The sequence below is a fragment of the Paroedura picta genome, chromosome 7, assembly GCF_049243985.1.
Source record: "Paroedura picta isolate Pp20150507F chromosome 7, Ppicta_v3.0, whole genome shotgun sequence".
In the NCBI taxonomy this organism is placed as follows: Eukaryota; Metazoa; Chordata; class Lepidosauria; order Squamata; family Gekkonidae; genus Paroedura; species Paroedura picta.
In genome coordinates this window covers 115,190,680-115,206,184 of record NC_135375.1, presented here as the reverse complement: position 1 = coordinate 115,206,184, position 15,505 = coordinate 115,190,680, and the positions used below count along the sequence as shown (strand labels likewise).

Sequence of the window (15,505 nt, the reverse complement as noted above, 5' to 3'; positions counted from 1 at the left end):
AAATGCTGTGTTCTGATGAAGTAAGCCTTTAGGACCCTTCTCATGTCTAGTTTGGGTCATAATTTTTCTGAAGGATGTGAAAATTGAAGGCAAAAATTAGGTAAACTAATCTCCTGTGATGAATGGAAAATCAAGCAGACCTTTGATCGTACGGCCGGGTCAGTGAGTAAACCAACTTTTTGATTATGAAAAATGCCCAACCCCAGTTTTACAGATAATGTCCCCAATTCAAAAATTCTATGTGCGGAGGCAACAGCAACCAAAAATGTTTTTTTTAACATTAGGACTCTCATAGGGATCTCATCAATAGGTTTGAATGGAACCTTTGTGAATGCCAAGGAGTGTTTAATCTCCATGTAGGGAAATGGTGAGATTGAGGTGGTTGGTTTGCTACTACATCCTTAAGAAACATGACCACATGTAAATGTTTGAAAATTGAAATTCCCTTGTATGTAGGAATAACTTTGGCTAAGGCCGCAATCTGCATTCTTATGGTGGCAGCTCTTGAGCTTCTGGTGGCAGAAAATCGAAGATCTTATTTATATTCTGGGTGAAAAGCAGGTGACCTTTTTTCACTTGCACCATCTGGTGATGGTTTTTCATGAGCTGTAAATTCTCATGGTGGAGGGCTTTCTGGATGAAAGGATAGTATTGATGACCTCCAAGCTGTATTCCCTTCTCTTCAGCCTTAGCCTCTTAGCCACCATGTGGTCAGCCTGAACCAGTCTGATCGGGGGTGCCTTAGGAAGTCCAGAGTGTCTGGAGGCTCCAGGGGGTCTAATGTTGATAACTGGACTATCATCAAAAACCAAGATCTCCTTGGCTAAAATAGAGCAACCAGGATGACGTCTGCCTTCTGTTGGATGATCTTTCCCAGGAGCTTGGGGATTACTGGAATTGGCAGGAAGGTGGATAGTAGGTCCAGAGGCCAGATTGAGGTCAATGCATCCATCATTTCTGCTTCTTGTGGTAAAAGTGGGTGTAGACCCTCTTGGTCTTTCTATTGAGATGTGTGGAAAATAGGTCCATCACAGGGGATTCAAAGTGCTGGATGATGAGAGACAATGCTTTTAAGTTTAGTGCAAACTCCCCTTCTGTCAGCTCAGCCAGTCTGCTTGTATGCTCACCCTACTTTCAAGGACAAATGGTGTTCTTCTGCCCATGATATTATGTGCTGAGTTTCCCAATGCAGCTATGATGATCTCCATTTGGACCATCACAAGGGCAAGATGAAGCTGGACCATGAAATGTTGCAGAGCCCAGAGACTGCCCAGAGCTCTAGATTTATTGGGAGCTTGGTTTCGAGCTGACTGCAGGCCCTGAATGGGAAGAGTGTTCATAATGGCCCCCCATCCTTTTAGACTTGTGTCCGTGATGAATTGACTGTTTTCTGTGAGGAAGAACTTCCCCATTATCAGGTTGGAGGACTTAGTTCACCATCTTAAACTGTTTTACTCATGGTGGGATTGGTTTTGGAATTGGATTTTTTTGTCTGCTATCTTAGAAAACATTGAAGTGCACATGCGTGCCATCTGCCCCAATGTAGGGCCTCCCAGTTGGTTACTAAAAGGCCCATGAGGCTTACGGGCTTCTAAAGAGTAAAGGATGCCCCATATGACCGCTATTGTGGCAGCTTTAGTCTTGGCTGTTTTGCTGAGACAGGAACATGCAACCCTGAGCTTCTTCCAGATGTTTAGCCGAAAATTCCCACTAAGATGTCAGGGGGTAAATGACTGATTTGCAGTACAACAGTCCTAACAACTATAAATAAACAGACGGTATTTACAAGAAGAAGAAGAGTTGCTTTTCTCTCCCTCAAGGAATCATAGAATCATGGAAGGGGCCAAACAGGCCATCTAGTCTAGGGGTCCCCAACCCCCGGTCCGTGGCCCGGTACCGGGCCGCAAAGGCCATCATACTGGGCCGCCAGCAACCACGCCTGCCTCCCCCCCTGCAGTGAGAGGAGGGGAAAGAGGCCGGCATGGCAGCCGGCGCAGCAGCTACCCAAACGCGCACGCGCGGAATTGCCACACATGTGCGTTTGCGCCCCTGGTGGCCAAAACGCGCATGCGCTGCAACTCTGTGCATGCGTGTTAGCACCACCTGGTGGCCAAAATGCGCATGCGCAGCAATTGGGCATGCACGTTTATGAGCAACTGCGGCAGCCGGGCCGCTGACACTCCCCCACTCCCGGAGGCGGTCTCTGACCAGAAGAAGTTTGGGGACCGCTGATCTAGTCCAACCCCCCGCTCAATGCAAGATCAGCCCAAAGCATCCTAAAACATCCAGTAAAAGTGTGTATCCAACCTTTGCTTGAAGACTGCCAGTGAAGGGGAACTCACCACCTCCTTAGGCAGCCTATTCCACTGCTGAACTATTCTGTGAAATTTTTTTTCCTAGTATCTAGCCTATATCGTTTTATTTGTAGTTTAAACCCATTACTGCGTGTCCTTTCCTCTGCAGCCAAGTCTCAAAGTGGCTTATATTCACCTTCCCTTTCCTTTCCCCACAACAGACACCCTGTGAGGTGGGTGAGGCTGAGAGAGCCCTGATATTACTGTTCGGTTAGAACAGATTTATCAGTGCTGTGGCCAGCCCAAGGTCACCCAGATGTTTGCATGAGGGGGAGCGCGAAATCAAACTCGACTCGCCAGATTAGAAATCCGCACTCCTGACCACTACACCAAGCTGGCTCTTTATAATAGGTTTGGCAAAAAAAATTATTCCACAGAAAAATACTGCATCTGTAATTCAGGAAAATTTTTTGCACTAGGCAGTATAACCTAAATGCACTTTCCTTTCTAGTTCTTTCATAGCCACTTATAAGCAGCAATGAAAAAGTCTCAAATTTAATCTTCCCTATTTATAGCAGCTTTATAAACAAAACAGTTCACTTGAATTTAGATCGATGCCACCCTTTGCAGCTATTGCAAAGGCCAGCAAAGACCAGACATGCATTCTTACCTAGCGAGCAATTGCTTTGCATTCTACCATCTGTTGAGCAACGGAGCATCGTACCCACTACACGGCCTCCCACTACGATGACACGGACGTCTTTGCCATGGGACTCCTGGATGTATTTCTGGAATAGGTAAGGGGCCTCGTGACGGATTAGATGGCTCAGGTCTGCCAAATGGTGCTTGTCTCTTGCTAGAAACACAGCTTTGCCTGAGGAAAGGAACAGAGAGAAAAAAAATGGGTCACTTGAATCTTTGCATACTATGCTGTTTCTAAAAGAAGAAAAAGGAATGGAGTGGAATACTCTCTGTGCATGAATTAATGTGGTAACAGACAGCAAAACTGAGGAACTGAAAAGTGCAATAAAAGTAGCATTTTCTTTTTTTAGAACTGCTTTAAAGCAAACTCACAATTTCATTTCATTCCACTTCTCAACTGCCTCAGTAAAAGTTTGGTCCTATCTTTCAATCTTGGACTGTGCCATTTTCATGTTGATCTGCTAGGACACAGTTACAAGAGAATTGAGCAAAAGAGATCTGGGGTTTCCTAGCCACAGAGAACAGAGTTCTACCAACCACCACCCAAATAATGATTTCAGAAAGGCTTTTGAGGTTCCCCATGATATTCTGATGAGTAAACTGGAGAACTGTAGACTTGATTTTTGGATGGTTAGGTGGATAGGGATCTTGCTAGAAAACTGCACCTCAAAAATGGTTGTCAATGGTATTTTATTAGAGTGGGGGGAATGAGCAGCAAGGTGCCACAGGGCTGAATACTGAATCCAGTACTTTTCAACATTTTAATCAATGACCTGAACAAGGGGGTAGGGCGAATCATCATTAAATCTGCAGATGACACCAAACTGGTAGGATTGCAAACACCCCAGAAGATAGAGTTCAACGATATCGGAACACACTGGTAATGTGGGCAAATGAGAAAACAGGGTTGCACTTACCTGTAACTGCTGTTCATTGAGTCTTTGGTGCAATCACACATGGGTAATGTGGAATCGCAGGCCTGCTACAAATTAACTAGCCAGCTTGAAGCTTTAGAAGCTCCCAAGAGTGCTTGCCCCTCCCCTCACAGAGAGAGACTTCCCATTCAAAATCATGTGATGTGGAGGGGCCAGCACTCTCCCCTCAGTCCTTTCCCCCTGCTGCTTAGCAGGGAAAGCAATAATCAGTGGCCCACAGCAGGGATGGAGGGAGGGTTGTGTCACAACACAGAAGACCACTCGATGAACAACCCTGTTTTCAGCTTCGTGGTTTCTGTGCAGTCCCACATGGGAGAATAGCAAGATGTGGTGGGCTATGCGCAGAGTACTGATTGCAACACTGCCTTTCCCACTGCTGTTTCCTTCACAGACTCAACGTCAAGCAAGTAATGATGGACAAGGGGGCCAGGTATATTCCATATAGCTGCTGTACAGATGTTGGACATTGGAATGCCTGCTGCAAAGGCCGCTGATGTTGCTTGAGCCCTTGTAGAATGTCCTGTCACCCGTAGCTTAAAAAACTGTAAGCATGCAAAATGGCCCGAACAATCCAGCTCAAAATCATTTGGGGTGAAACAGTCTTGCCCTAATTAGCACCCTTAAAGCAGACAAAGAGTGTCTTGTCCTTCCTGAAGTCTTTAAGTCTATCTAAATAAAAAAGAAATGATTTATGTATGTCCAGTATGTGCATTTGTCTTTCAAAATGTGAATTCAGATGGGGGGGGGGGGAAACAGGTAATGCCAGCCACTGTCCCAAATGAAATCTCAGTACAAGCTTAGGGAGAAACTGAATGCTGGGGCATAAAAGGACTTTGTCTCTGGAGAAAGGGAGGTCCTGAGGAGCGTGCATCCAACTCTCCCACCCTCCATGCTGATGTTATAGCAATAAGGAAGGCAACCTTGTACGACAAAAAAGACAAGTCTGTCTTAACCATTGGCTCAAAAGGTTTATGAGTTAGTGCGGAAAGAACATCCATTGAGGAACCACAGGTGAAACAGGTGGAATCAAATTCTTTAACCTCTTGAGAAACATAACAGATAACACATGCGAAAATACTGTTTTGTCATCTATAAATTTATGAAAAGCCGAAATGGCTGCCAGGTGGATCTTGATGGAGGAATTCGAAAGACCCGAGTTATTTAATATGGTCAAATACAAAAAAAAGCCATGGAGGGAGTAGGACTCTGGGGTATTATCAGACACCTGGGACCACTCTACAAATCTGTGCCACTTTGCATCATATGTGCTCCTTATAGCAGGGCACCTCGAAGCTTCAAGGATCTACTCCACCCTGTCTCCACCTAATGGCCTAATCTCCAAGCTGTGAGGTGGAGTAGGCAAGGTGAAGGAATTCCCTCCAGTGAAGGAGGTCTTCCAGTTTTGGCAGGTGGACGGAATTCCGTTGGGATAGGCGAAACAGGTCTTTTGGGCCCAACATGGGGTGATGGCTATGCAATGCGTTTTGTCTGTACCAACTTTGTCACCATCCTGCTTATGAGACCGAAGGGAGGGAATACATAAAAAAGGAAACCGACCCAACAATGGCAAAAAGCATTATATAGGGAAGCAGGTTTCATGCCGCCCCTTGAGTAGAAGTGGTGGCACTTGTATTGCTTGACATGACAAAAAGATCTATGGCTGGCATTCCCCATGGCTGAAAAGTGGGAAGCAGGTATTCTGTCGCAAGAGACCATTCCTGGACCTGATTTACATCTCTGCTTAAAGCATCTGGCCAAGAGTTCAGTTCCCCTGCAATATGAATTGCTGACAAAAGAGCCCCGTTGGAGATGGCCCAGGTCCAAATTTTGGTGGCTTCGTGACAGTCTTGCGGACCTTGTGCCTCCCTGCTTCCTTATATGATACACTGCAGCTGTGTTGTCTGTAGTGATCAGCACCCGCTTTCCTTTGAGGATGTCTGAAAAGGAAAGAAGAGCATTCCTTATAGCTCACATTTCTAATATGTTAATGTGTAAAGAACCTTTCTGTTCGTGGCAGATTCCACTGATTGAAAGGTGCAAACAGGGTGCCCCCCCCAACCTTGAAGTGTCCATGTACAAAACTATTTCCTCCTCTTGGATCCCTAGGGAGATGCCCTCATACAAGTTAAGAGGGATCAACCCAGCATGAAAGAGATCGTAAAACTGACCTGGGAAATGAAAAACGTTTCCAACTATGGATGGAATATGGTTTACAAACAGATAAAAACCATAGCTAGAGTGGCCTCATATGCAGTCTGGTGTGAGGCGTAACCACTGTGGTAGATGCCATATGACCGAGTAATCTTTGAATCTGCTCTACAGAGTGTATCTTACTAGACCTCCTAGCTAAGGAGGAGAGTAGGACCACCCAACTGGGGGGTAAAAACACCATCCTTTTGTCCGCTTCCAATAGTGTTCCTATGAATTTTGGGGCATGTGTAGGGATAATGAGAGACTTCTCCCAATTCAAAATAAACCCTAAGGATTGCAACAGGGTTACTGAAATGGAAATAGAGGCAGATAGATCTTCTCTGGAGTGTCCAACCAAAAGCTAGTTATCAAGGTACAGGTAAACCAGCCTTTGAAGGTGAGCCACCACCACATTGTAACCTTAGTAAAACCCCTTGGGGCAGAGGTTAAATCAAAGAGTAGGACCATGTATTCATAATGGATCCCCCGGAAACAGAACTGGAGGTATTTAGTACAGGTAGCATGGATAGACGCATGGAAGCACACATACTTGAGGTCTACCTTGACAAACCATAAATCTCCAGACAGAAGAAGTTCAGTGATAGATGACATTTGAAATCTTTTTATAGAAATGAATTCATTTAAATCAAATAGATCCAAAATTGCTCTTTTACTATCTCCTTTCTCATCTATAAGAAAGTACATGGGAGTAAAACACACTTTCTAACTTGGAGAAAGGCCTAGGCAAGCAACAGCCCACTTCCGCAGGAGGTCATTCATCTCAGACAAGGTATCGTGAGAGTCCCACCCTGCTGGTGGATAATTAAACCTTGGAATGTCCATAAATTCCAAATAATAACCATGCTTTATTATTGAATGAACATGGTGTTGCAGAAAACCAAACGTCAAAATAGTCAGCCAACCTGCTAACCAATGTAAGCGATGCTGTCAGTACCTGAGACTGTGACTGCCTGGGTCGAGTGTCCCTTTCAGGGTTGTTTTGGTGATTATGCCCACCTCCCCTCCTGCAGGATTTCTGCTGATAACGTGGAGGAGAAAAATCCCTAGCCCTGTTGTCCAAGTAACGAAAGGGACAGTAGGGATAAGAATCAAAATAAGCTCGACCCCACTGCCTGGGGTGGGGATGTACTGCAGAAGAACTCCCCATACCCAAGGACTTTGCTTGCAGACAATGCTTTCTCATTTTCTCTAAAGCTTCAAAGGGGATATCATCTAAACTGTCTCATATATCAGCCGGAAGGGTTGAGGATTTGAACCAGGAGTATCTTCTCATAACAATAGTAGTTGCCATAATTCTATCTAGGCAATCTGCAGTGTGTGTGGCAGTATCGTCCTGTTGATGGGCCAGTTCTTTGCCTTCAGTTAAAAGGACCCGAACAAAAGGTCTCTGATCCTCAGGGAGAGCTGCCAAAAACAGTTCTAACTTCTCCCAGAGTAGTCTGAAAGCGACTCATGATACTCTGCAGGTTACTCTGATGCCCATGGCCGTAAAAGTATAAAGCTTCCGGCCAAAGGCATCCACACATCTGCCCTCTTTGTCAAGGGGTGCAGAGTGTTGCTCAGGCTTCCCTTTCCCTGGCACGGCCGACGAAAAAAACGAGGTCTGTTTGGGGTGTTTGAACAGGTATGAACACTCCTGCTCCTGCACCTTGTAAAGTTGATCTATCGTTTTAGCAGAAGGAGGGGCAGAGGCTGGTGTCCACCAAGTGCGCTCTAACATCTTCATAACTCCAATAATCAAGGGAAGTACTACTGGCCCTATATCTGGAGAATAAAGGAACTCCATGAGGGGGTCCTCCAACTTCTCCATGCTAAGCCTATACTGAAGTTTAAAGGCATTAGCTATTCTAATAAATTGGTGCGAATATCGCTTATCCTCCTCTTTGGAAGGACAACTTGTGGACTCATCTACCACATCTGAATCATCCATGTCTCCATACACTGACTCGTTCTGGGAGTCCAAGTCCAAAGTCTTCTTTCCATCATCAGGATGACATCAAGGTTGATCACCATTTGAGTCACGGAGCCTTGACGATGAAGGCGGTCTCAGAGGAATAGCCCATCGCTGTCAATGTGTGTCAACAATGGAGGCTTCATGGTGTTTTGACGAGGTTGGGGCAACTTCACTTCAACGGCGCCATGACGCAGGGACCATCACTGGCACCCACGATTCTGTAAACAACTCTGATGAGGAGAGTCGTCAATGACACTTGGGTCTCGCGGCCTCTTCATCATCCAATGTTGACGGTGAATGCTAAGGCTGCAGTCTCAACGGCAAGCAGAGGTGGTGTGATCACGAATCCTGTCAGTGGTCACCTGTTGCTGGAGGCAGCACCGGCAAGGTCATTGGTGAATCACAATTCTCTCAGTGCGGCCTGGTCTACCATCCGAGCCGCCACTGACATTGGTGAATTTTCCTTGAGTCTCTCCAGTGACGCTGGGGTAGGCTCTCAACTACAAGTGTCCTTGACTCTGACCTTGTCTGCAGGGGCTGGGAGGGAAATGGCAAATGTCATCTATTGTCCTTCTTAGTCGCAGCTGGGGAGGGACCTGAGCAACCTTTTGACAGAGCCACAGCCCTCTTCTTTTTCATAGGGAGCTCTGAAGCTGCCCAAGGGGTCTACATCCATCAGTGACCCCTCCCACAAGGAGACAAAATCTCCTTGTTTTGTCATCTCTCATATTGGGTGTTAATTTTTTAAATGAAGGGCAGCTAGCTGTAGAGTGCCCTTCCCCCAGACAGAGCAGACAAGAAGAGTGGTTGTCCCTTTGGGCCAACTTGGCACCACATTGTAAGCCCTTTTAAAACAGTGCCATCATAATGGCACTTCTCTTTTGATACCAAAATGTGATTTTTCAGATTTTTTACCACAGAAATGTCTGAGGCAAAATACAGCTAGCTGGCTAGCATCCTTCTCCTGAAGCAGCAAAAAATGACTGAGAGGAGAGTGCTGGCCCCTCCCACATCATGTGATGTTTGAGCGGGAAGTCTCTCTCTGTGAGGGGAAGAGCGAGCACTCTTGGGAGATTCTAAAGCTTTAAGATGGCTAGTTAATTCGTAGCAGGCCTGCGATTCTGCAGTACCTATGTGGGACTGCACAGAAACCACGAATATGAACAAAATACAACTCAATAAAGAGAAGTGTAGAGTTCTATATCTGGGTCATAAAAATGAGAAGTATGCATACTGGATGGGAGATACACTTCGGGGTAGCTATGTGTATGAACGAGATCTTGGGGATACTGGTGGACTGCAAGCTAAATATGAGCAGACGTATGATGCAGTGTTAAAGAAGGCAAATGCAGCCTACAGCTGTATCAATAGAGGCATCACATTGAAATCCCAAGATGTCATAGTCCCTATGCTGTATACTGCATTGGTCCGACCCCACTTGGAGTCCTGTGTGCAGTTCTTGAGGCCTCACTTCAAAAAGGACATGGACAAAATTGAGAGGGTTCAGAGAACAGCAATGAGACTGATCCAGGGCCTGGGGACAAGGCCTTATGAGGAAAGACTGAGATACTTGGGAACGTTGAGCCTGGAGAAGAGGAGGTTGAGAGGGGACATGATTGCTGTCTGTAAATATTTGAAAAGTTGTCACTTAGGAGGGCAGGGAAAGGTTCCTGTTGGCAGCAGAGGATAGGACCCACAGTAATGTATTTAATCTATGTGTAAAAGGATACCAGCTAGATTTTAGGAAAACATTTTTCACAGAGTAGTTCAGCAGTGGCATCAACTGCCTAAGGAGGTAGTGTGCTCTCCCTTACTGGCAATCTTCGACTAGCGGCTGGACAGATACTTATCCTGTATGCTTTAGGCTGATCATTGAATAGGGGGTTGGACTAGATGGTCTGTATGGCACCGTCCAACTCTATGATTCTATGATCACTTGTATATGATTGTCCAATGAGCCCACAGAATCAATTCAGACATGATGGCATGAAATCATGCTTAAACTAAAATCAACTCATACTGTAAATGATCATTCACTCATATACTGGGTGGCCTTGGCAAAAAGCTGGTTTCATTGCCTTCTTTCTGTAGCCTGGAGGGCATCTCTGGAGAACAAACCAAGATTCAATCAGGATTAAGTCCGAATACCCATGTTCATTCATGTGGCATTTGATCTTTGTTTTTACAATACAGTAAGTAGAACACAAGTCAGATAACGACAAAATGAAATCAAACGAAATCAAACACAGAAAGTACTTTCTTTAAGTATATTGCTAGCTTGCAAAAGACAAGAACAATTTACTAGAAATCTGAAGCCAAGTGTGCTGTGTTCGCGCATACAGGAAATGAACAGCATTCTTAAATAAACACTACAAATTGATATATTATTAAAATAATATGTAATTACTTACTTTTAAAGTTGAAGAATAAGAATTTTATTATGAAAATTATTCAAAATTGAAATAGGAATGTAACTGTGGCTTTTGTTATCAGAGAACTATTAACATCAGATAATTATCATGTTGATAAATTTGTACTGTTTTATTATGTGAAGAATGGTTGATCCCCTTGCTTTGCTGTAACTATGTATTTCTTTCCTAGTAAGACTCATTTTAAGAGGTTCCCTTACTGTTTGGAGCTATTTGGGACTTAGAGATAACCAGGAGACTTAAGACAAAGCATAAGACGAAGCATAATTTACCACCCTATAGTAATTTGTACACATTCTTTAACGTACCTCTATGACCACGTGTATTCTTCACAACCATAGGGAACTCCAAAACTTCTGCTTCATCAATCATTTTGGCAAAATTTTCATGACCACCTGACAGGGAAAAAAATACATGTTCATAGAATCATAGAGTTGGAAAGGATCTCCAGGGTCATCTAGTCCAACCCCCTGCAGAATGAAGGAAATTCACAACTATCTGCCCACCCACAGTGACCCCAATTCCATGTTCAGATGATGCCCCCCCCCCAAAAAAAAATTCCAGAATCCTTGTAAGTCTGGTCTGGAGGAAATTTGCCTTCTGACAGCAAAGTGGCAACCAGTATTTCCCTGGACATGCAAGAGAGGGACAAAAGAGCCAAATCAGACACAATCCCTTCTGCCCATCGACTTACAATCTGCCTAAGTTCACAGAATCAGCATTTCTGTCAGATGTCTATCTAGCTTCTGCTTATAAACTTGCAAGGAAGGAGAAACCAGGACCTCCCAATTCCACTGAGGAACCACATTAACTGTCAGGAACATCTGCATGTTCAGCCGTAAATTATTTTTAATTTATTTCAACCCTTTGGTTCTGGTCCGAACCTCTGGGGCAACAGAAAACAACTCTGCTCCATCCTCTATGTCAGCGGTCCCCAACCCCCAGTTTGGAGACCGGGACCGGTTCGTGGATCAGTCAGTACTGGGCCGCAGCTCCTCCTCATCCTCCTCCCTGGATGCTGCCTCGGGGCTGCCCTGCCACTCTGCTGCCGGCTGACCTTTGGTGCTCTCCAACTGCCGCCATGGCTGGGGCTCCCTCTCGACATCGCACTGTACAACTGCTGGGGGCTGCACCCCCCAGCGGAAAAAGGAAGTGGAGCAGGGTCTCAGGCGGCAGCGACATCCCTCGGCAAAAGACTACCCCCCCCAGGCCTCAGTAAAATTGTCAAGCGTTGACCGGTCCCCAATGATAAAAACGTTGGGGACCACTGCTCTATGTGACAGCCCTTCAAGTACTTGAAGATGACTAACACCTTTCTGGTTGTTTTTAGGTGCAAAGTCGTGTCTGACCCATCGCGACCCCATGGACAATGATCCTCCAGGCCTTCCTGTCCTCTACCATTTCCTGGAGTCCATTTAGGTTTGCACCTACTGCTTCAGTGACTCCAGCCAGCCACCTCATTCTCTGTCGTCCCCTTCTTTTGCCCTCAATCACTCCCAGCATTAGGCTCTTCTCCAGAGAGTCCTTCTTTCTCATGAGGTGGCCAAAGTATTTGAGTTTCATCTTCCGGATCTGGCCTTCTAAGGAGCAGTCAGGGCTGATCTCCTCTAGGAATGACCGGTTTGTTCGCCTTGCAGTCAAAGGGACTTGCAAGAGTCTTCTCTAGAACCAGAGTTCAAAAGCCTCAATTCTTTGACGCTCGGCCTTATGGTCCAACTTTCACAGCCATACATTGCAACTGGGAATACCATAGCCTTGACTAAACACACTTTTGTTGGCAGGGTGATGTCTCTGCTTTTTAGGATGCTGTCTAGATTTGCCATAGCTTTCCTCCCCAGGAGCAAGCATCTTTTAATTTCTTTGCTGCAGTTCCCATTTGGCTCCAGGTCAGTAACTACCCCATTGTGGTTATCAGGGATGTTAAGCTCGCTCCTGTATAATTTTGCCACCTTTTCTTAATCTCTTCTGCTTCTGTGAGGTCCCTACCATTTTGGTCCCTTATCATACCCATCTTTGCATGAAACATTCTCTTCATATCTCCAATTTTCTTGAAAAGATCTCTGGTCCTCCCCATTCTATTGTTTTCTTCTATTTGTTTGCACTGTTCATTTAAGAAGGCATTCTTATCTCTTCTAGCTTTTCTCTGGAATTCTGCATTCAATTGGGTGTATCTTTCTCTTTCTCCCTTGCCTTTCACTTCCCTTCTCTATTTGTAAAGCTTCCTCAGACAGCCATTTTGATTTCTTGCATTTCCGTTTCTTTAACTTGCCTGTTATCCTGGTTATCTTTTGGCTTACTACTTTAGCATTCCAATCCCCCATGATGATAAGCACATCATTTTTGGCGTTGCTTCTAGGTGTTGTAGGGCTTCATAGAACTGGTCAACTTCTTACCTGCAGGCTAAACAGACCAAGCTGCCTCAACCTTTCCTCATAAATCTTGGTCTTCAAACCCCTCACAGTATTAGTTGCCCTCCTCTGGATTTGCTCCACTTTGTCTACATCCTTCTTCAATTGTGGTGCCAAAACTGAACACAGTACTCTAAATGAGGTCAAACCAGAGCAGAATTAAGGGGTAACAGAACCCCATGTCATCTGGACACTATACTTCTTTTGATACAGCCCAAAATCCAATTTGCCACTGTGTCAAACTGCTGACTCATGTTCAGTGTATGGTCTACTAAGACCCTTAGATCCTTTTTGCACACACTACTGCCAAGACATCCTATAATGATGAATTTGATTTTTCCTACCTAAATGCAGAACTTTATGTTTTTCACTATTGAAATCCATTTTATTCAATTTACCCCAGTTTTCTAGCCTGTCAAGATTATCTAGTACCTTGTTGGATAATGTTCTGCTGTGTTTGCTACCCCTCCAGTTTATTTATTTTATTTATTTATTATTTATTATTATATTTATATACTGCCCTACCCGGAGGAGCTCAGGGAAGTTTACATAAAACGTTAAAAAAAAAAATTACAATGACTAAGAAAGAGGAGTTCTGCCCATGAATGGGGGCTCAGTCGATTCATGTTCACATTTTATGGTAACGCCAGCAAGGGGTTTTTCACGGCAGGTGAGAAGCATAGGTGGTTTGCCATTGTCTTGCTCACCAGAGCCTTCCTTGGTGGTCTCCCTTCCAAGTTTCAACCTTGCTTAGCAATTTAGATCAGACTATACCATACTGTTCTACATCCCACATCTAATATGGATAGCCCTAACAAAAATATTCTCAATAAATATAAAATCATTGTCATATCAAAGCTTTGTAATGCCTTGTCCTCACCCATATTAACTAGTTAAAATGATCCCTGACACTGATCAGCTAGTCTCATGCTAAGAAAACTGATGGTAGAACATGGAGATTTAAGACATCTTATGGCGCTTATGGCGTATGAGATGGCAGTGAAAGTGGCAAAACACAGTGCCGCAGAAATTGAAAGTGCCGCAGAAATTGCGTCCGCAAGCTCTCGCCCAGCCCAATTATTTAAGGTAGTTCAGACCCTTACTGCCCTCAAGGAAGGGTGCACAAATATTAGGAAATTGGATTTAGGCTGTGAGGCATTATCCAGCTGTTTTGCAGATAAGGTCTTGTCGCTCCACCTCAAACTTCCAGCCACACGATACAGTAAACGAACTGGAGGCCTGTTTGCCACCTTTGGAGGTAACGTTTGATGGCTTCAGGCGGCTCTCCTTACCCGAAGTGGACAGGTTGCTTGGACAGGTGAGGGCTACCACTTGCCCCCTTGAGGGAGGAAGGATGACCCAGGAAACTACAGACCAGTGAGTCTGACCTCTGTTGTGGGGAAGATAATGGAGCAGATATTAAAGGGAGCAATCTGCAAACATCTGGAGGACAATTTGGTGATCCAAGGTAGTCAGCATGGATTTGTCTCCAACAGGTCCTGCCAGACCAACCTGGTTTCCTTTTTTGACCAAGTAACAGGTTTGCTGGATCGGGGAAATTTGGTTGATGTTGTTTACTTGGATTTTAGTAAAGCTTTTGACAAGGTTCCCCATGATGTTCTGATGGATAAGTTGAAGAACTGCAATCTGGATTTTCAGATAGTTAAGTGGATAGGGAATTGGTTAGAGAACCGCACTCAAAGAGTTGTTGTCAATGGTGTTTCATCAGACTGGAGAGAGGTAAGTAGCGGGGTACCACAGGGCTCGGTGCTCGGCCCGGTACTTTTTAACATATTTATTAATGATCTAGATAAGGGGGTGGAGGGACTACTCATTAAGTTTGCAGATGACACCAAATTGGGAGGACTGGCTAATACTCCGGAAGAAAGAGACAGAGTTCAACGAGATCTGAACACAATGGAAAAATGAGCAAATGAGAACAAGATGAAATTTAATAAAGATGTGTAAAGTTCTGCATCTGGGTCAGAAAAATGAAAAACATGCCCACTGGATGGGGGATACGCTTCTAGGTAACACTGTGTGTGAACGAGACCCTGGGGTACTTGTGGATTGTAAACTAAACGTGAGCAGGCAGTGTGATGCAGCGGTAAAAAAGGCAAATGCCATTTTGGGCTGTATCAACAGGGGCATCACATCAAAATCACAAGATGTCATAGTCCCCTTGTATACAGCACTGGTCAGACCACACCTGGAGTACTGTGTGCAGTTCTGGAGGCCTCACTTCAAGAAGGACGTAGATAAAATTGAAAGGGTACAGAGGAGAGCGACGAAGATGATCTGGGGCCAAGGGACCAAGCCCTATGAAGATAGGTTGAGGGACTTGGGAATGTTCAGCCTGGAGAAAAGGAGGTTGAAAGGGGACATGATAGCCCTCTTTAAGTATTTGAAAGGTTGTCACTTGGAGGAGGGCAGGATGCTGTTTCTGTTGGCTGCAGAGGAAAGGACACGCAGTAATGGGTTTAAACTTCAAGTACAACGATATAGGCTAGACATCAGGAAAAAAATTTTCACAGTCAGAGTAGTTCAGCAGTGGAATAGGCTGCCTAAGGAG

At 44.8% G+C, this 15,505-nt stretch overlaps 1 protein-coding gene across 24 annotated transcripts in view; it reads right to left on the bottom strand.

Moving 5' to 3' along the window:
• The window catches only part of RIMKLB (ribosomal modification protein rimK like family member B), a 105,528-nt gene that overhangs the window by 28,378 nt on the left and 61,645 nt on the right, over positions 1 to 15,505 (bottom strand). For 23 of the 24 annotated variants that reach the window (XM_077346080.1, XM_077346090.1, XM_077346084.1 and 20 more), the window contains exons 5-6: positions 10,834 to 10,920; positions 2,965 to 3,168 (exon numbers count right to left, since the gene is read on the bottom strand). In XM_077346080.1, the coding sequence (XP_077202195.1) occupies positions 2,965 to 3,168; positions 10,834 to 10,920 (291 nt within the window). Of the gene's footprint in view, positions 1 to 2,964; positions 3,169 to 4,894; positions 5,869 to 10,833; positions 10,921 to 15,505 lie in introns of those variants that run through there. The other variant, XM_077346105.1, reaches the window with a different exon arrangement.